At 38.5% G+C, this 20838-nt stretch overlaps 3 protein-coding genes and 1 long non-coding RNA gene across 5 annotated transcripts in view; 3 read left to right on the top strand and 1 right to left on the bottom strand.

The window, feature by feature from the left end:
- Positions 1 to 7753, top strand: part of LOC129726132 (uncharacterized) — a 44677-nt gene extending 36924 nt beyond the window's left edge. The window contains exons 2-3 of the mRNA XM_055682793.1: positions 6463 to 7047; positions 7109 to 7753. Of these exons, the coding sequence (XP_055538768.1) occupies positions 6463 to 7047; positions 7109 to 7451 (928 nt within the window). The 3' untranslated portion in view covers positions 7452 to 7753. The remainder of the gene's footprint in view (positions 1 to 6462; positions 7048 to 7108) is intronic.
- Positions 7754 to 12454: 4701 nt separating this feature from the next.
- On the bottom strand, positions 12455 to 13577 carry LOC129726136 (uncharacterized). Its single transcript, XR_008728252.1, has 3 exons — positions 13257 to 13577; positions 12698 to 13168; positions 12455 to 12637 (listed from the first exon to the last, which is right to left on the bottom strand). It is a non-coding gene; the product is annotated as an uncharacterized LOC129726136 (long non-coding RNA).
- A 162-nt stretch (positions 13578 to 13739) lies between these two features.
- On the top strand, positions 13740 to 15644 carry LOC129726130 (uncharacterized). Its single transcript, XM_055682788.1, has 2 exons — positions 13740 to 13929; positions 14124 to 15644. The coding sequence occupies exon 2, from the start codon at positions 14162 to 14164 to the stop codon at positions 15539 to 15541; it is 1380 nt and encodes a 459-aa protein (XP_055538763.1). The 5' UTR covers positions 13740 to 13929; positions 14124 to 14161; the 3' UTR covers positions 15542 to 15644.
- Positions 15645 to 15962: 318 nt separating this feature from the next.
- The window catches only part of LOC129726126 (muscle-specific protein 300 kDa-like), a 126367-nt gene continuing 121491 nt past the window's right edge, over positions 15963 to 20838 (top strand). For both annotated transcript variants that reach the window (XM_055682781.1, XM_055682780.1), the window contains exon 1: positions 15963 to 16492. In XM_055682781.1, the coding sequence (XP_055538756.1) occupies positions 16231 to 16492 (262 nt within the window). In that variant the 5' untranslated portion in view covers positions 15963 to 16230. The remainder of the gene's footprint in view (positions 16493 to 20838) is intronic.

Below are 20838 nucleotides of genomic sequence, written 5' to 3'. Positions count from 1 at the left end.
CAACTTAAAATAACCCCATTCATCTTGACAACGTGATTATTGTTTGGCTTGAGGAAAGAAGCCCTAGGCTTATGAGGAAAAATTATCATTTGAGTTTTAGAAGCATTGGGAGAGATTTTCCACTTTTGCAAGTAGGAAGAAAAAATATCTAAACTTTTCTGTAATCGACTGCATATGACACGAAGGCTTTTTCCTTTTACGGAAATGCTTGTGTCATCACAGAACAATGACTTTATGCATCCTGGAGGCAAATCAGGAAGATCTGAAGTGAATATGTTGTACAGGACTGGACCCAAGACTGAACCTTGAGGTACACCTGCTCTGACAGGAAATCTATCAGATTTTGAATTCTGCTAGACAACCTGCAGAGTTCGATCAGTAAGATAATTTTTTAAAATTTTGATTAGGAAAATTGGAAAATTAAAAGTTTGCAATTTCGCAATCAAACCTTTATGCCAAACACTGTCGAATGCTTTTTCTATGTCTAAAAGAGCAGCTCCAGTGGAATAACCTTCAGATTTGTTAGCTCGTATCATATTAGTAACTCGGAGCAATTGATGAGTTGTGGAATGCCCATGGCGAAATCCAAACTGTTCATTTGCAAAAATTGAATTTTCGTTGATGTGTGACATCATTCTGTTAAGAATAACTCTCTCAAACAGTTTACTTATTGAAGAAAGCAAACTGATTAGTCGATAACTTGAAACTTCAGCTGGGTTCTTATCCGGTTTTAAAATGGGAGTAATTTTTGCATTTTTCCATAATTTGGGAAAATATGCAATTTTGAAGCAGCAATTGAAAATTTTAACTAAAAAATCCATTGTGCTCTCAGGGAGATGTTTGATTAGTATATTAAAGATTCCATCGTCACCAGGTGCTTTCATATTTTTGAAATTTTTAATAATTGATTTAATCTCATTCAAGTTAGTTTCAATTATTTCTGCAGGTAAAAAATTCTGGGAAGAAATTAAATCAAATTGACTTCATTTTCAATTGGACTCACAAAATTCAAATTTGAGTTATGAACACTCTCAAACTGCTGAGCAAGTCTTTGAGCCTTTTGTTCATTGGATACAAGAAAACGTTCACCATCTTTTAAAACTGGAATAGGCTTTGAAGGTTTCTTAAGAATCTTCGACAGCTTCCAAAATGGTTTTTCTCAGAAGAGTAAATCTATGTTTAATCTCTTTCTGTAAATCTTTATAAATAGTTTTAAAAACAGGGTCACGAGAACGTTGATATTGACGTCTGCGGACATTTTTCAAACGAATTAGAAGTTGAAGATTTTCGTCAATTATTGGTGAATCAAATTTCACTTGAGCCTTTGGAACAGAATAATTCCTGGCATCAACAATTGCACATTTTAATGCTTTCAAATCGGAATCAATATTCACTTCGTTTTGCAAATCAAGCTCATTATTGAAATTTCTCTCAATATGAGTTTTGTATCTTTCCCAATTAGCTTTGTTATAATTAAAAACAGAGCTCATAGGGTTTAAAACTGATTCATGTGATAAAGAAAAAGTTATTGGAAGATGGTCAGAATCAAAGTCAGCATGTGTGATCAAATCACTACATACATGACTTTGATCTGTCAGCACCAAATCAATTGTTGAAGGGTTTCTTACAGAAGAAAAGCATGTAGGACTATTCGGAGACAAAATAGAATAGTATCCTGAAGAACAATCATTGAATAAAATTTTGCCATTGGAATTACTTTGAGAATTATTCCATGAACGATGTTTAGCGTTGAAATCGCCGATTATGGAAAAATTTCGAACGATTTCTGGTGAGTTTTTGTAAATCACCTTTAAAATAATTTTTGAGCTCGCGTGTGCATTGAAATGGTAAATATGCTGCGGCAATAAATAAAATCCCAAGTTCAGTTTGAACTTCAATTCCCAAAGTTTCAATAACTTTCGTCTCAAGATGGGGAAGAGCACGATGTTTGATTCGGCGATGAATAACAATTGCAACTCCACCGCCGGAACCCTGAATCCTATCATATCTATGAACCACGTAATTGGAATCATATTTTAATTTTATGTTAGGTTTCAAAAATGTTTCAGTAATAATTGCAATATGCACATTATTTACTGTTAAAAAATTAAAAAGCTCATCTTCATTGGCCTTCAATGAGCGAGCATTCCAATTTAATATTTTAATTGTTTTATTTAAAATCATTGCTAAATTTTAAATAAGAAACAATTTTAATAGTAAAATTTGTGCCTATTTGAATGGCTTCAAACATTGATTTTGCCTGCAACATGGCGTTCATAAGATCGAACATTGCCTGTTGCAAAAAAGAAAGTTTACCTGCCGTAATAGGCCCCAGGCAGTTGACATTAGAAAAAATATTTTCGGCAGCAATATTAGCTGGAGTAATAGGTGTACAATTATTTTCTAGCGTGTTTTGCTTACCCATATTAACGGCCATTTTCGAACTACCAACACTAGGCGGTATAATGTTCGAACTACCTGTAACCTGTGCATAAGTTAAACGGGTATGCAAAGGAGTAGGTAAACTATGCGTCACTGGTACGCTTGGAGAATTTTGTTTTGAAGTTGGTTTTAATTGAGAAATTGAATTTTGTTTACCTTGCCTTGCCTTAACAATTGCTAAACGGACTGGGCATTGATAAAAATTTGACATATGGTTGCCGTTACAATTCGCACAGCGAAAATTTTTACTCTCTTTCACAGGACATGTGTCCTTTTTGTGAGAAGAGTCTCCACAATTAAGACATTTTTGGTCCATGTTACAGAATTTGGAACCATGGCCATAACGTTGGCAAGTACGGCATTGGGTGATATGCTTTTCACCTCCGCCATACTTCCTATAAATTTCCCACTTTACACGCACATTATACAAAGCATGTGCTTTTTCAAAAAAATTTAAGTTGTTAACCTCATTGCGGTTAAAATGAATTAAATAATTAACAAGGGAAATTCCAGTTCTCTGACTGTTTTCGCCTCGTGATTTTTGTTTCATTAGAATTACTTGGGTAGGGGCTATGCCAAGTAATTCTGTTAAAGTAAGTTTGATCTCATCAACGGTTTGATCGTTGGTGAGACCTTTCAAGACAACCTTGAACGGCTTGGCGTTCTTGGTGTCATATGTAAAAAATTTGTACATCTTGTCAGTTAAATACTGAACAAGACGATCACGACCCTTTACTGAGTCGGCTAATAAGCGGCATTCACCTCTACGGCCAATTTGATAGGTAACTTTAACGTCAGAAACAAACGTTGAAAGTTCCTTTTTGAATATATTAAATTCAGAAGAAATAGTTACCACAATAGGTGGAACTTCCTCCTTTTTTAAAGATTTTATATTTTGTATAGTTTCATTATTGGTAACTTCCATTTCACCAGCTTCTTGCTCAGGCAAAATATCAAAAGGATTGTCACTACAGACACTCGATGCGTCAGAAAGAGATGTCTCTCTTTTCCTCCCCGCAGCGATGCGAGGTTTCTTTTTCCGTCCAGCCATTTCAGGTGATACGAAAAAAGTTAAAACAAATGTTAAATTCAAAAGTAGGTAGTCTTGAGAAAGACTGATGGGAAATAACTTTCAGGTAGTCTTTAAAAGACACAGTGACAAAACACAAACTTTGAAGCTATAGGCAGTCAAAAACCAGTCCACAAGCAACCGAAAAAACGTCTGATCTGTAGGACAGTTCAAGACGCACTGGCAGTTTTGATTAATTTTCCATATTTGCGCACTGATTCAAGTAGTTATATGATGTTATGTTCCGTCATTACGATCTGCAGACACTCTCTTTCAAAGAGGAACGGAGGAATAACTGGAATTTTTCTGTGTCGATGATTCCAAAAATTTTTTGCGTGAGTAAGTGTTTTTAAGGTGGCGAAAAAAATAAATACACTATTGAAATATATATATAGAGAAAACATTCCAAATAAGCTTTATTTCTCTACATATCGTTAGCAAAGTTACCTTTCACGTTACAAAACTCACTTTCAATATTTTTTGGCTTGCCCTTCGTTTTGTAAAACCATATTCAATCTTCGTATGTTTATGTTATGGTTTTCACGAGTAGAAGCTAGACTAGCATTTAACGCTTCTGTACGACGTTCCATAAGTCTGTTTTATTCTTTGGATGACGCTTTGCAACCTAGACTTTCACAATCTTCTATAGAATTTCTAAAAGATTTAAATTAGGAGATTGGGCTGGCCAAAATATCAATTTTTAAATTTTCGTTTGAAAATCATCTTCGTGTTTTCAATACTTGATGTTGAGGATCATTATACTGCTTAAAGATTCAACAAAGTGGCATGTTTTCTTCGGCATACGGAAGCAAAATCGACCACCCAGGTACACAGGAAACTTTACTCTACTTCAAAAGCGACACATGTAGGCAAGAACTGAATTTTCTGAAAAATTCTCAACTAGGATGCAACTAAATGGCACATCGTGTTTTTATCGCATGAGTCGAAATTTAACCTTTTTGATCCAAACGGTCAGCAGCTGGTGAGAAGACCGGTAAATACTGCCTTCAATGAACAATTAACCAAGAAAGTAGTGAAATTTGGAAGTGACCACAAAATGGTGAGATGCTGTTTTCTGATGCTGGTGTGGAACCCATTCCTTTTTTAACATAGACTATGAATACTAACGACTTTGTAGATATTTTACGTAGCGTGATGCTTCCGTATGCCAAAAAGAACATGCCTCTTCGTTGGATGGTAACGATCCTAAACATACAGCATTGAAAACTTGAAGATGGTTTTCTGAGGAAAATATTAAATTGTTGGATTGGCCAGCATAGTCTCCTAACTTGAACCGTATCGAAAATCTATGGAAGATTGTTAAGTCCTACGTTGCGAAGCATCATCTAAGGAATAAAACAGACTTATGGAACGTCATGAATGCAGCGTGAAATGCTAGCCAAGCTTCTACTCGTGAAAACTTGTTGGTAAACACAGCACGAAGAATAAATATGGTTTTACAAAACAAAGGACAGGCCACGAAATATTGAAAGTGAGTTTTGTAACGTAAAAGGTCACTTTGCTAACGATATGTAGAGAAATAAATCTTATTTGGAATGTTTTCTACATATATTTCAATAGTGTATTTATTTTTTTTGCCATCTCTAAAACACTAACTCATGCAAAAATTTCTCGGAATCACCGACATAGAAAAGTTCCAGTTGTTTCTCCGTTCCTCTTTGAAAGAGAGTGTCTGCAGATCGTAATGACGTAACATAACATCATATTACAACTGAAATCAGTGCCCAAAATATGAAAAATTAACCAAAACTGCAAGTGTATTGATTATTTTATCCATGACTGTACCTTTCTAGGAGAAAGGTAAAATTTTTTTTTTACCAAATTCGACCTTCTGGGAATTAGGCATTTTCTGGGCAACCGAGAACCTAATATGAAATCATTGACCACGTCTTTGAGATGCGGTAAAATCAATATAACAGAAACACGCGTTGCTCTCGAAAACCCCTGTGCACAAATTTGCACTGTTAGTTGACACAAAAAGAATTAAGCAAAAAAAAAAAACAAAAACAGTGTTGAAAATTTGTTTCTCAAAATATGAAATGTTCAGAAGAGTTTCAGGCTGTTTATCTGAACAAATTAAATTTAAGAGATCAGATATGACCGTTTTTCAAACCCCTAGTGCTAGCAGTAAACAAAAAGTTTTATCAATTCGCCGAAAGAAGTGCTTGATTTGTGATTGACAAAGCGATAATAGGTGAAAATTTGCGAAATTCATCAGGGGGTTGCTGATGCGGTTGAATATCATACTTTTAATAATCATCTGACTTGGAATTGGCGGTTACTTGATTTAATTTGGTTATACTTTTTGTATTTTAATTCTCAATTGCAATCGAAGCTAATACGCGTGATGCAATAAGTTTAGGGAGAGAAAATCAACAAACAATATTACTGTGTCATTAGCCGAACCATTAGCCAGTTCATTAGTTAGCAAAACTTCGTCAAAATTCGCTGCCACAATTGTTCAACCCGATGGTGTTGGATAATCTCACACTTTGCAGCCACTTCAACTGGCGCTAATGTTTCAGTTTGTAACATTGCGCGGAAATTAATACCCCGTGTACCTACTCGATAATCAAAAGGATGAACTTTTTTTCTTCTTCTTGTTTTTGCTGCACATACATAGCCTTCATTTTTATGTAACGTAACCTAACCTGCAAATTCTCACCCTCGTCTTGAGAAGAGCACTCAACTTCCTCTTGTCGGTGCTAACAGCAGACATCACCAACAGATGCTCCGTACAACCGGATAAGTGGAGAGTGAATCATTAACTATGTGAAAAAAGCGCAATGCTTCCTCCTGCATTATTTTACCACAATTGGCCACTTGAACAGTGTGCCTCAATTGACCGCACAAATTCCCCATTTTTTTCGCTTGTAATTGCATTTAATTTTGGTTCCCTACTAATACCACTATCTTTTATTTTGTTGCAGATTTTTACCGCAAATATTGTGCGGCATCGCAATGGTTTGCCTCGTATCGGGTCAGCAGTTCAAGTCACTGCAGGCGACCAGTGTGCGCAGCTCGGAGGAAAACATCAGTGACGTATCGCCGGCTGCCAGTGGAAATGTGGCGTACCGTGCGAGGCCATCGTACGCAGCCCAGTACAGCTCCGAGGAGGAAGAAGAGGAACCCCAGCAGGTGTACAACCGACGCCACCAAGACAATAAAAAGGGGAAAAAACCCTCCTACTCTAGTGAAGAGTTGGAAGTCGAAGAAGAACCCGACCGTTTATCGCTGCTGCTGGAAAAATCTGACTTCCACTGCACGGGTCGCACCACTGGCTATTATGCCGACGAAAGTCTAGGCTGTGAGGTGTTCCACTATTGTCAGGAGAACCAAAAGCACTCGTGGATTTGTCCGGAAGGGTTCACCTTCCACCAGGTCCATCTGATCTGTATGCCTCCATCCAGCGATAACATCTGCGAGCAATCCTCCAAGTACCACTTTGTCAATGACTATCTCTACAAACCGATTAATATGGAGGAACATATGACGAAACCAAACGTCACTCTCAGGTATGAGGTTATTTCTTTTTTTTATACTGTAAGCTGTACTAATGATTACTCATTATTCAAGATATTCGGAACGCTACTATCCGGAGAACTTCTACGTGGACGAGCGTCACTACGACTACGATCGCCAGCAGCGTCACCACGAGGAACGCCGCCAGCCAGTGCAGCAGTCCAAACAACAGTCATATCAGGCCCCCCAGCAGCAAACCGTTCGCAAACAGCCAACCTACAACAGTCCGACGACACCTTCCTATCGGATAGTGTCTTCGCCGAGTCCCACCCATCAGAGTGCGTTCCGCAATCCGGAGGAAATCAACATTTCGCTCCAGCAGAGAAGGCCTTCCTACGCACCCACCACCCAGCGCTACGAGGAGGACGATGAGTACGGTAGCTACGAGCGGAAGTAGAGCGGGGGACGTGTTAAGATTTAAGGTTTGCTGTCTAGTGTAGGTTGTAAGTTCGAAGAGCAAAGTATGAGTTCTTTTGCCATTACCAGTGACACTTTCACTCTAGCTCTCTCGTAAGCGAATTTGTTTGCTTTTATGTTTTCGTTGTTTTTCGCAATCGCCTAGACGTTCTACTACAACTCTGCGTCCCGCAGAGGCTCTGTTATCGTAAGATACTGTCATGGGACTAATACTTGTTGTAATGTTTCCGCATGTAGTATGTAATGATGATTGAATAAAATTTTAATTTTATTATTTATTCACTACAAGATCAGTGAATGGTAGATAAAGGTTGAGAAAATCCACGAAAAATCTCTGAGGAGTGCCCAACTTTTCTGGGCGTCTGTTTCCCAAGTAGAGGGCGGCTCATAACAGCGTCTGCGGGCGGCTGGAAGGAAACGTGTTGTATCGAACGCTATAGCCAAAATGGCATTCCCATCACGAGACTCGGTACCACGAGTGGAAACTCGGTACGGAATCGAGGAATCGAGGAATCGTTTTTTACATACGGCAGCTGGCCTCACAGGACATCAAGATCGTTATCGGAGATATTACATGTTGGTAGAAGAGTAAATTATAGACCGATGATAGGGCGGGGAATGCCAGTAAGCAAGGGGGAGGAAAAAACTTGCTTGGGAAGCATCGCCACAAGAGAGAACGCGTTCAAATATTGACGAGCTCGATATGATTTGACCCCGATTCTGATGAGAAAGATACGCTAGCACGATTCTAACGAGAAAGATCTAGAGCAACTGTATCGGTCTAATGACACGCGAAAGTTTGACGAGAAGATCAACCAATCTCGTAAGGGCTACACACCGAGTCCAGATATGTGACAATAAAGTCCTGTACCAAATTCTGCTCCGCTGTCTTTCTCTTTTCGCAAAAGGATTAGGAGGGTAGTACCAAGCGGGCTTCACGGAGCACGCGCTACTACGGATAAAATCTTCTCTTTCTAGCAGATTCTTTATGAATGACGGTACAACGTGCCTACACGTCACATCTTCGTGGATTTCAAGACAGCGTATGATATCGAAACCAGCTATAGCAAATCACGGACGGTGATCACGATGAACTCAAAGTAGTACCAGAAACAGAGTAGTCCAACATGATAGGTGGCTCACCACGTTGAAGCGGATCTGCGAGTGTCGAGACGCCTAGAAATTGGCGACGAATAGCCCAAAACCGAGGAGAAAGGAGAAAATTTTTTGATATGGCACGAGCCATCACAGCTCTAGGCTTTTTCTATTTCATAATTAAACATGCTTGTTCCAAGTTAAACTGATCCAAAAATCGCGATCTAATAAAATTGATTTTATTTCAATTCATAACTTTAGAATCGGAGGATCGATTCTCAATGTTGATATATTAAAAGAGAAATCTTTGGATGCACAATTCCACAAACCGCAAATGACAAATTATTATCTGTAGTATTCCGTTTTGAAAAGATCAGACGGGTAGTTTGCAAAGCCACGACCGCATGGTTGACATAGAACTACATTAGGCTATTTGTTAAAATATTTTTCACCGAAAAATCTAATTAATAAACATCCTAATCTCAAAAACTGCTTGTTGTTTCATCTAAAATCGGATACTGAAATCGGAAATTGCTGCTAAGTGACCGTCCGTCGTATCATCAGCTAGTGAAAGGATTGGTTTGAGCTAAAGCAGGCTCTTGTATTAACTAAAGAGTGCATTCCCGGTTAAATAGCTATAAAATTCTGTCTACCGTGCTAGAGAACGCAAAAATCGCATGCATGCAAGCAGCTCAGCTCTGATTGGTAGCAAATTTTCCAATCTTGCGTTGCGAAAACGAAGGATTTCCGTTGAAAACTAACAGAGTGATGAGTGTTTGAAATTGGACAGGATTTCGCACCCTGTTCCTGGTTTAAATTTTTTTTCGTAAAGAGGTAGTTTTACAACGAAAATCATAATCCGAAAAATCCCATTAGCCGTAAAAATGGTTGGAAAAAGTCAGGTCCATCCGTTTTAAAAAAAATAATGAGGTTTTTTCCTAATCACACAAAAATCCATACAATAAGATAAGATAAGATAAGGGAAATATATATTAAAAAATGAGTATTTTAAGAATATTGAAGATACAAGCAGGTTGAGAGAGAGAGAGAGAATACAAATCAATGACTATTATGTAGCAAAACACTGTTTTGGCGCGCTTACATCACTTACTCTCATTATGAGTTGAATTGTAGTAGGAATATGAGTGCGGGAGAATATTGAAGAGGGAGACCAACGCAAAAGATGGAGTGTTTTCCTGCTATCATTAGCCATACCGGTTACCGCATAACGCACGTGCTGTTGCGTAGTTCAGTTGGGTAGTCTCCCAGCTGGTCTTGAGGTACGATACTGGCCTAACAAGCCAGTCGCACACCGTGTCAGAATCGACATATTACGCAACTTCGAAGCACCGCGGAGTTTCTTCTCGTTAAAATTTAGTTAGGGTCTAAGCTTTTAAATGAAAGTTGTTTGAAAATATTTTATCGGGGAAATTTGAATACATACAAGGAGTTTGATTTTTTTAAATTCTTTCATCCTTTTTGCCCATTTATGAAAACGCTAAGTACATTGGTGACGAAAACAATGAGTGTGTATGTGTGTGAGACAAAAAGAGAGTCAAAAAGAGATCGAGAGAGAGAGAGAGACAAAGGGAGAGAGACGAAGAGAGAGGCGGATAGAGAGAGAGATAGAGATAGAGAGACGAAGAGAGAGAGCCGGAGAGAGAGAGAGAAAGAGAGAAGAGAGAGAGAGAGAGAGAGAGAGAGAGAGAAAGAGAAAGAGAAAGAGAGAGAGAGAGAGAGAGAGAGAGAGAGAGAGAGAGACGGAGAGAGAGAGACGAAGAGAGAGGGAGAGAATGAGTGTGTGTGAGAGATTGAGAGTGTGTGAGAGATTGAGAGTGTGTGAGAGAGATATGAAGAGAGAGAGAGGGAGAGAGAACGAGAGTGTGTGAGAGAGATATGGAGAGAGAGAAAGAGATAGAGAAAAGGAGAGAGAGAGGTAGAGAGCGAGATAGAGTTAGAGACAGAGAGAGAGACAGAGATAGAGAGCGAGAGAGAGACAGAAATTCTCCTAGGTACTAAGCATTTCTCATTTCGCACAAGTTTTGTTCAGAATTCGAACACCAAATGTGTGAAATGCGTAACCCAAGATTTGTACAATGAATACATTGACACAGATAAAAATCAGTTCCTTGCTAGGAGTATTTCAGGAGCTGATAGAAGGCCACATTTGATGAAAAAAACATTTCTACGAGTATAGCCTAACCTTAATCTACTCCAAGTTATTGAACTTTTGAATTTCTTGTATACTCTTCCATAAAGTGGCTGTAAGTATACACCATTTACACCGATTCTATCAGTTTCATTTGAAAGCTGAGGAAATTTTCTTCTTAACACAGCTGTTAAATGTCTGAATGAACGTAAAAAGTAACGTTCTGTATGCAAAAATGTTCAAAGTTAGTATTGTTTTAAACGTATTAGAACGTTTTCTCACAGAGAAACGTAGTTAACGTTATAAAATTTTACTTAAAGTTGGAAGATTGTAACCACTTTAATTTTTTTTAGACCTCAATTCTCTATCTGCTTTAGTTTTCAAGAAATTTCAATTCAATGCAACAATAGTTCTAAATAATGGACGCAGTAGTCGAATTCCACAAAAAAAAAAAAACTCTTGTTTCGCTCATCTGTGATGTAAGCAGCACGTGTTTTATTTTTCTGCGAGCGACAAAAACACAGCACGAATCAGAATGAAGAAGTCTGGTGTGAAAAATTGCTGTACGCTGCGCTCATGCTGGCTAAGAAGTGAGCGGTAAATATTCACTCTGTTCTTTCCATAAATTGAGGAGAATAACAAGCCTGCCCATAAGCAGATTTGATGCAACCTGCCGTTGCATATTCTTACGGAGGGACCACTCTGGAAAGTCGGAAAATAATGTTTTGTTGCCAGGTTATTTGGCTATTGATTGAGGCAAATTTAAAGATGCAAATAAAGTGAGTATTACGCACTAGAACCTCGAAACCTAAATTTCTGAGGACCATAATTGCAACAAATTATAGTTGAGGATGTTATATGATTTTGGAGAATGAAAATGAATACAATAAATATTTTTTAATGGAGCAAACTGACTTATTATTTTTTACATTTGTGGAATGAACATTGTCATCTTAAAAGTTTCTTCAAAAATCAACTGTTTGTTGGTAAAATATAATAAAATCGACTTACCTTATCATATATAAAACTTCATATTTTTGTTGTTCTCCTGGTTCCCACCGGTTAAAACTAAGTGTCGGTTATATTGTTCCGACAACAGCGGACTGCAATATGTTACTAGTTTACTTCCAACGTTTTCACTTTTATCGTGGTTCCCAATGCGGTGGTCTGCGAACCCTCTCTAGGGAAGCTGCAAAGGCCTTGATAAATTTCACCAGTGATTAAATTTTTTTTCTAGTTACATCTGTGAGAGCGGCTTCGCAACCTATCTGCAAAATCAGATCAAAAAGATAAACAAATTAGATGTGCAGGATGTTTCAGAAATGCAGGTACAACCATCACACTGCATAATTTGCCACTAAGCAATGTTTTTTATTGAAAACAAAAACGAAATAAATATTACCATCGTTAATCATCCGACTTTCCGGTTGCACAGCCTACTAGGCTCGGTCGACTTTATGCTAAATATGTACACTGTGAAACAGTATTGCCAAATTATGGCTAAAAAGAATTGTAACTAGGTAGCATAGTTTGTGTTTGTTAACATTCAAGTTCACCAATTTCCGTTCACGTGAGGCGACAGTGTTTTTGGGTTCGTATCTGTTTTGATGGAAAACGAACTGAGAGAGAATTGTGTTCTACGTCTCGGTATGTGGAAGAAGAGCGAATAAAATTTCCAGGATTTGTCATCGAGCTCGTGGGGAGAACCCTTGCAAAGTTTGACTGTATTTCTAAAAACATGATGTCTTTAATAGCATTTATTTACCGAAATCACCAGATTTACAACAAATTTTTCCACAAACGGGTATCCGGCCGCAGTTCAATTCCACATCGTCAACATCAAGGGGCTGCGATTCAACTTCCATTGTCGTTGTGGTTGGCAAACGCGTTGTATATTGTTTATTAGAGTCGGAAATGTCATACTGCTAAAACAAACATTTGGTTAACTAACTAATTCGAAAACTTTCTTTTTAAAAACTTACCGTTCGAGAGGAGACTTCCTGGTTCCTCACTAGACAGACTGACAAAAGTAAAATAACTACTAATTGGATCATTTCCCGAGAGTGACAAAAAAATAGTACCGACTGACTGACTGAGCTGCTGCCGGTCGTTCATCACGTGCAAATAAGTGTACTTAGAGTAGTATTGTATCAACTGGGAATCTGACTAGCAATCGCAACCGGTTTCCTATGCATGCACTGGCATTACTCACCATTATTGTCGTTTGGTCATAATTCATCGCTTTGTTATTTTCACTTTGTTGCATACAAATCTGCGCTTGAAATGACAACTACCTGCAGGTTCTCATAAATCGAAGCCTACGATTTGGTTGGCTTTTTGTGTTTTGCTCTGTATAATTATGGGCACTTCTGCATAGTGTGAGTACTTCCAACACTCGTCACACGGTTTGCCATTGTATGAAATAGAGTGTAGATTTTCCTTTAAGTCGTCACCTTGAGATTGATGAATTTAAAGTACATGGAGATAATGACATTTTTATCCAAATCTCTCAGCAAAAAATTTCACAAACAAGAAAATTACCATAGTTAGTTCGACTTCAAAGTCTATCATTGCTTACAGCTAATGATTAAATCTCTCTTAAGCTGTGTTATTGTATAATTTTCGTGATTTTCGTTAGCTCTAGAACAAACCCGACACGTGAACGCATTTTACTTTATTCATTGATCATAATTTTAGTGGATATAGTGTTCAAACGAAAATATCATTCCAAATTCATGCCAGAAAAAAAATGTGACCTAAACTGCCGTGAGAAAACAAAGTGACGTTGGCACACATTTCCATACAAAAGTGACGAAGATTTATTTCGTTTTTGGGCCGTACTGAAAAACTGATCACTTGGATCTACGTCACAATGTCATCTCACGGCAGTAAACACTTCGATTAGTCCCACTCCAAATAAGATACTGACTTGAACCCTGTTAGACGTTTTTCACATGTTTCCACGAACCGGCGCATGCGCGGCAAACATTTCAGCCGGCACGGTAATGAAGCTACAGTAAACAAACACCACGCTTGCTGCGTCAGTCAGCTCAACATAGTGAAGCGAAGTGCTTCGGACTAAGGAGAGGTTCCCAAAATCAAAAAAGCGAGTGTAGTGGATCACGTCGCAATACGAAATGAAGGTTAATAAAGCAATTTAGTCGCACACATCTGTGATAAAGATAACCGACTGGTTTCGAGAACCCATAACAGGGTAAGTGCTGCTATATTCATTCTATCATTCTAATTCACATAAACTTTAGGAAAACGCATGGAACACCGTAAAAATTCGTTTTTGTTATGCCCAGAAACAGGTTCAACTTTGATTGTGATTTGGCCCAAAAAAGATCCGCGTAGCTTCACATATGGTAAACCATGCTATGAGATACTTACATTCACTCTTTTCAGGGCAATGGTCCACATCTTCTAATGACAGAATCACAGAAATGGGCCACATTAGTGACTTCACAGAGGAAGCGTTGAAAAAACGCTGCAACTGGACAATCGAACTAACCGAATATAAACGTCGCGAACTGTGTGGAGTGGTTGAAATTTATTTTTTTCTCGAAATTACCGCAGCGGCAGGAATACTCGGAGCTGCTCTCATAGTTCCTGGTTTACTGTATCTGGCCGATCAGGACTTGAACGATGGAAAGCTTACTTCGGTACGTAGGACGCACTTTTTCGATGCCGCCACTGGTGAAGAGCTTTCGAGGGCACATGCAGAAGAACAACACGACAAGAACAAACAAGCGTACCAATTGGATAAGGAAGGGAACGAGCTGTTTAAGCAAGGAAAGTATCAAGATTCGCACGATAAGTTCAGCCAAGCGTATAACATGTGCAGTAAGGGTTACAGCGAAGAAGCTAGATTCAAAAAGAACAGAGATATTGCTAAAAACAAGGTAGAAAAAGAAGTGGAAGCAACTCAAAACAATGCAAACCGACAAGCTGATCAATTAAATCGTGAAGCATTGGATCTGTACCAGCAAGGAAAATACAAAGAAGCCTATGAAAAATTTAGCAAGGCCTACGCTATATGTTCCAAGGGTTACTGTGAAGAAGAAACATTCAGAACCAATAAAAATGAGGCAAAGGCGGCTGACCTGAATAATGACGGAGACCGTTTGTTTCATGAAGGGAAATTTTCGGAAGCTTCGAAAAAGTATCAACAAGCCTACGATAACTCGTACAAAAATCGAAATTTATACACAGAAAACATCGAAAAAGCAAAGGCCGAAATCACCAAGCGCAAGCAAGCGGATGAATTACGAGTAAAGGGTAAAAAGCTATGGGAGGAAGCTTGGTGTGCGGAAGATGAGGATCGGTGCGAAGAAGCGACCGGTAAGTTTCAGGAAGCGAACCGTTTACTGCAGACAGCGTTCGAGCTCGTCTCGGATAGTCGGGAAATCAGGAGACTTAGCAAAGCTGCCAGCTTGAAGGTAGAAGGCAACGCGTTGTTCAATGCTGGCATTCGCGCACAAAATGAGGGCGTTCGATTGCTGGAAGCAGCCAAAGAACTCGAGCAGCAACAGAATTACCGAGCTGCGGAAGCTAAGCTCAGCGAAGCCAAGGGAAAATTCACCGAAGCCATAGCGAAGTTTGAACGTGGATGCGAATGTGATTCTCGATTCGCACCATGTGTGGAGTTTACCAGGGAGCAGCTGGCGGATGTCCTGGAGTCGTTAGAACACGTGCAGCAATTCTTGCTTAATGACAAGTTCACGCAATTGAATATTAGTGCTGCCAGCAGTGAAGCGCATGAAAAACGACAGCCCGAGGTGTCCGATAGTTTTGAGGAGTTTTTTTCGCAGATTAGGTGGTAAAAATGCATAATATTTTTTTATACTACATTTGCTATTCATCATTAACAGAAAGTTTAAATCTAGTTAGTTTTCAATAAACTTCTACCGATTTTTTAAAAACAGATTCGTAATAAATCATTAATACAAGAAAAGAAATCTATTTCGGGAAGGTATGCTCTCTAACAACATTTTAAGAAGCAATTTTTCACGAATTATAATTGTTTGAAATTCATGTCGTTTTAATAAGGAAATATTTCACTAGGAAATATGTCATCATGAAATGATTCAATATGTTGAAGCCGAAGCAAACTTTTAGATTTGGCAGCACAGTTGTCAGACAATCTCTTGCGGTAGATATGTACACAAACACATCCACTGCAACCGCATCAAAACAACGCGTTGAACACAGAATGAACGCTCAGTCTACCGTTGACATTCAACGTGTGTTCATCGTTTGGCGCTACGCGAACCGAGGCAAACCTGTTGCTGCTGATATTGCGCTGTTGAACAAATCATGTTTTCAGCCCAGTATGATGTCATTGTCGCTATAGATATTGATTTACCCACTTTGCAAGCAGCAGCCGCAGAAAAATTGTGATAAAAAGTGAAGTAACGTGTAAACAATTGAGGTGTTTTGGAGTTTCATTCAAAAGCGACGGAAACGCGAATCGTATTCTCAATGTCACACACGTGAGTGAAGTCTCGGAAAAATGTCCAGAAACATACAATCCGACGAAGGAAAGGAAACGAAGGGCGCTGGTGATGAATGCGATGTTGAAAACAAAAGCCAAACCTTCGCATCGGTATTCACTGTTTTGACGCCAGAGTGCACAACGCAGGCCGGCAATGTTGAGCAATCAGAAGACGGCGCTGAATGGTATTTGAAATACCAAACACGAGTTGCAAGATGTGGAGATATGAGTCGCACTTTTGGTAGTTCTGAGTACGATATCCATATACTCGAAAAAAGAGGTGAGTGAGCGGAGTTTAATAGAATTAATCTGGATAATGCAAAAAATATGAATTCGACCTTAGTCTGTTACTTCTCACACAAGCTGCTGACTACACTTGCTTACTTAGCATAGTATTGTCGGTGATCTATTCAAAACTCTACTCAAGGAAAAATAGCTGATAATATTGGGTTACTTTTATTTTTATGACTAGGTTATCAACGTAACGGCTTTTGCTGATGATTCAGTTGTTTTGTGCGAAATGATTGCAGAATTTAATTTGCTTGTCCAAAATTTTGCAAAAATTTTTTTCTAAATAGGTATGGTATAATTTATAAGAGGGGGCCTTCAGTTGATTCTAAGAGCGATCTTTTAACAGTACTTGTAGTAGTCATAAAAGCCGTTTCATGTGGTCACTAAAGAGGGGAATGTCGGCGTTTATCAGAAGACCACGTGGGGATTAAAAGATAAACAACGAGGTCGTTTTATTAAATGACCATTTCATCAAGTTCGAAATTCTTAACCTCTATAGCTTAAATACAATGCTAACGTTTTCGATTCATCATAACAAAAAGCGCTTGAGGGTTTTGCGATTTGTTTTAAAACAGCTATCACAAACAAATCTGTAAAACAAAGCTAAACGTTGTGAATCGAGGACACTTTTTACTGCAATTATATAAAAAATTATCTATTTTTTTTTTGTATAGTTATTCACTCGTAGAAATTCAACGGTCTTAAGCTTCTAACTGTTTACATAGTTTTAACTGAAACAAAACATAGTTCTAAAATCCCGCAGCAATATAACTATTTAGTTATAGTTTAGGTTTTTACTCTAAGAAGTACATACGTCTTAAGCTTTTAACTGTAACCATATCTCTAAATGAAAAAATAATTAAAATACTACAAGGTTTACAGCTCTAAGGTTGTATGAAATGGTGACGTGGGACTAAACACTGTAATTACAGACAGAATAAATTCGTTTGTTCAGCCTACCTTCAATTTTTTCAGAAATAAGTTTCATAACGCTCGAAAGAACTTTATTTACACTTCTATAAATAAGTATTTTTTATGAACTTACTCGTTCGATCGACATATGATCACGATTATTTAGTGAATATCGAAGATAAAATTCAATAAAAATATCTTATAACTTATAACTAGGGATGTAACGGATATCCGCATCCGCAAATGCGGAACATCCGCATGAAAATTGACATCCGCATCAACATCTGCATCCGTAATCACATATCCGCATCCGCATCATACCATGCGGATATTGAAAAAGTAGGAGGGTGGTATTCAAGACACGACCGCATGACGTTGACTACCGTATTCTTAAAAAAAAAAAATATTCCATTGAAGCAAATAGTAGAGGGAATTGCAACGCTTCTTTTACAAAACTTCTGTAACAAAATTTCGAGGCACCAAAAGGTACCAGTTGCCGATTATTCTCGTTTACTGGTTAGTCCGTCCAGAATTCCAGCCATTTTAGTATTTTGCAGTAGCCATTTATTACCAACAGCCATCAGCATAATGGGTGAAACCGGCACGAGGTGGCCGGTACTATTTTGTCTTTCCTCCTTTCAGCTGCTAACACCGAGCGTCCGTATGTATCCGGTACGGTTTAGTAATGAAACTGATGGGGTGAAATGTTCGAACGATACGTTTTATACCAAGGCTTCGTCAGATAATTAGAAAGAAGGAGGGGCTACATAGATGATGGAATGGTAGAGACAAATGTTTCTTGAAAGCTGCGCCGGCCGCTGTCGTAATATCAACACCAACACAAACATGCATTTTTGCAAGGTTTTTTCCGCTAGCAGCAGCATTTGGCAGAGGCGTCTCGTCCACCTGTTCAACCTGTTCATAGGACAGGTAGACAATCTCAGAAAAAAGTAATTTTTTCACATTTGTAGAATGGATGAAGAATCATCGAAGGTAATTTATTTGTAATTTCAATGTTATCCCGTTATATTTTATTTTCTACATAGTGGAAATTTATGCACCGTGAAGAATGTAAACTGATGGGCTACACTTCAGACTACGCCATACAACTCACACGCAACGCAACCCACACGCAATAATGACTACCGTTTGTTCAGAACTTTCACCTGAACTAACCGTCGTTCAACACTTCTCTGCGGGCAGGGTAGACGCAGTCATTTATGCTCATCACTACTAATGCGACGCCTCGCGTAAAAATGACATTTTTGGTTCAAACTTTCTGCTGAACAAAACCGATGTCAGCGAGAGAAAACATTCATTACACACCACCTCTCTTCAGTGTCTGGTATTCTGTTTCGTTATGCCTTTCTGTTTCTTCTCTCGACGTCATTGAAATTTGAGAGAGACCACGTGGCCGCGAGAGTTCGCAGATCCATCTTCAGAGCTTGCGTAGTGCAAATAAAAAACGAGCAAATTCATTCATTATTTCTGTCAATGTGGTGGAATTCTTCCGTCGATGTATAGTTTCATTCAAACCTCTACACCCATTTTGTTCATTCGAAAACTTGAACCTCGCATAGTATACGTTTGTCTCCTTACGCGCTGCTTTCTTTTTAGTTTAAAATTTTAACATCGTCAAAGGAAATGCTTTAGCATTGAACTTAAATTTGATTAACTAAGATCATAAACATAATTTTAATTATCGTTGGACAAAACCTGAATGATACTGACATTGCATATCACAACGCCATCCGTCGAGCGAATTTCTCTAGTTCTTCGACGGATCAAGAGTTATTTACGACTAAAACCGATCATTGAGAACCATGATGTGATAAATGTGGATGAAGATATCCTCTATGAAATGATGCAGATATCATTATTCTACGAGAAAATTATCGGAAAACTCGCGGTCATAATAGACCGTAGAATTTCTTTGCCATATAGATGAATGTAGAGAGATAAAAGTTCTCGAAACTGTTATCACGATACTGTTATTTCAGTGTTGCAAATGTTGATTGAACAGGTAGACCACTTGGTGACGCGTCGCCTCTGGCATTTGGTAAAACAGAAAATTCAATTAGCCGCTTCTGTACCAAATTTTCGAGGCACCAAAAGGTGCCAGTTGCCGATTATAGTTTCCTGGTTAGTCCGTCCATTTAAGTGTTTTGCAGTAGCCATTTACTACTAAAGCCACCAGCATAACGGGTGAAACCGGCACGAGATGACCGGTACTATTTTGTATTTCCTTCTTTCAGCTGCTATCACCTAGCGTCCGCATGTCACTGGTGCGGTTTTGGAATCAGAATGATGGGGCGCCGGCCACTGTCGTAAAATTAACACCAACAAAAAGATGCATATTTGCAAGGTTTTTTCCGCTAGCAGCAGCATAAACATCGAAAACAGAAAGTGACAACAACAATAACAACAAAGTCAGATCGATTGTATCCGTTAGTGTCGACTGTGCTTGGGAAGAGAGGTAGTGATTGGCTGCGCGGTATGATTTAGACAATCGATATTAATTACCAATTTTTCAATAGTGTATCTCAATAAATAGTTTGTTTTTGTTACATAAATTTAACCGTAAAAGAATTTCTGATCGATTGATGCCAAAACCTCGAAAACCTGATTATAGATGACTGCGAAATAAGCGCTCAAAACCTGACCACTTTTCTCTGGTTTTCCCTGGTTGAATTACTAGATTTTCAAATTCAGGGGCCTAACTTCGATATAGACGTTAGTCAACGTCAAAAAAATATCGCTTCATAAAATATTGCAGAAAAGTTTTCTTTGGTGTATTTACTGCTCGTCCAAATAACTTTTGCACTGTGGGTGAAAAAAAGCAAAATATAACACAAGGGAATGCGGAAATCCGCATGAAAATTGACATCCGCATCATATCCGCATCCGCATCTGCAGATGTCTGTAAAATCACATCCGTAACATCCCTGCTTATAACCGTTGCAAAAATTATCAATTCTTGTTGAGTAATCTATGGTTTTTATGGTAACCATATTCATCAGATAAACTTTCAATCACCATCAGTAGCAGCATTGCAGTTTTGATTGCACGCGAATAGAAGTCGTGCCAGCTGCAAAGATAGACGACGAGAAACTAGCTGCGCTCTGCTCCACATATACTCTACCAACGGTACTGTTGCTTTTGCCAGCATGTTTTCTTTCGAGACATCAGTTTTTATTACGCTGTAACAGCAGGTTTAGAAATTGTTCAACAGTTTCGAAGCGAATAACCAACACATAATTGAAATCTCGTTAAAATAATAAATAAAAAATAATAACGGTTGTTTCAAACTTTTCGAAAACCCTTTGCCTTCGAGGCACCAAATTAGTCTAGGTTCATAGAAGCAAACGTAAATTGACCTATTAGAACGGGGGGACTCTGTCAATTTTTTTTTGTTGGATACTA

This window comes from Wyeomyia smithii, chromosome 2, assembly GCF_029784165.1.
Source record: "Wyeomyia smithii strain HCP4-BCI-WySm-NY-G18 chromosome 2, ASM2978416v1, whole genome shotgun sequence".
In the NCBI taxonomy this organism is placed as follows: domain Eukaryota; kingdom Metazoa; phylum Arthropoda; class Insecta; order Diptera; family Culicidae; genus Wyeomyia; species Wyeomyia smithii.
This window is presented reverse-complemented; position numbering and strand designations above follow the sequence as displayed.

Bases quoted from the DNA above. Each gene is read 5' to 3' on its own strand.
- LOC129726130 (XM_055682788.1), top strand. From the start codon at position 14,162: ATGGGCCACATTAGTGACTTCACAGAGGAAGCGTTGAAAAAACGCTGC.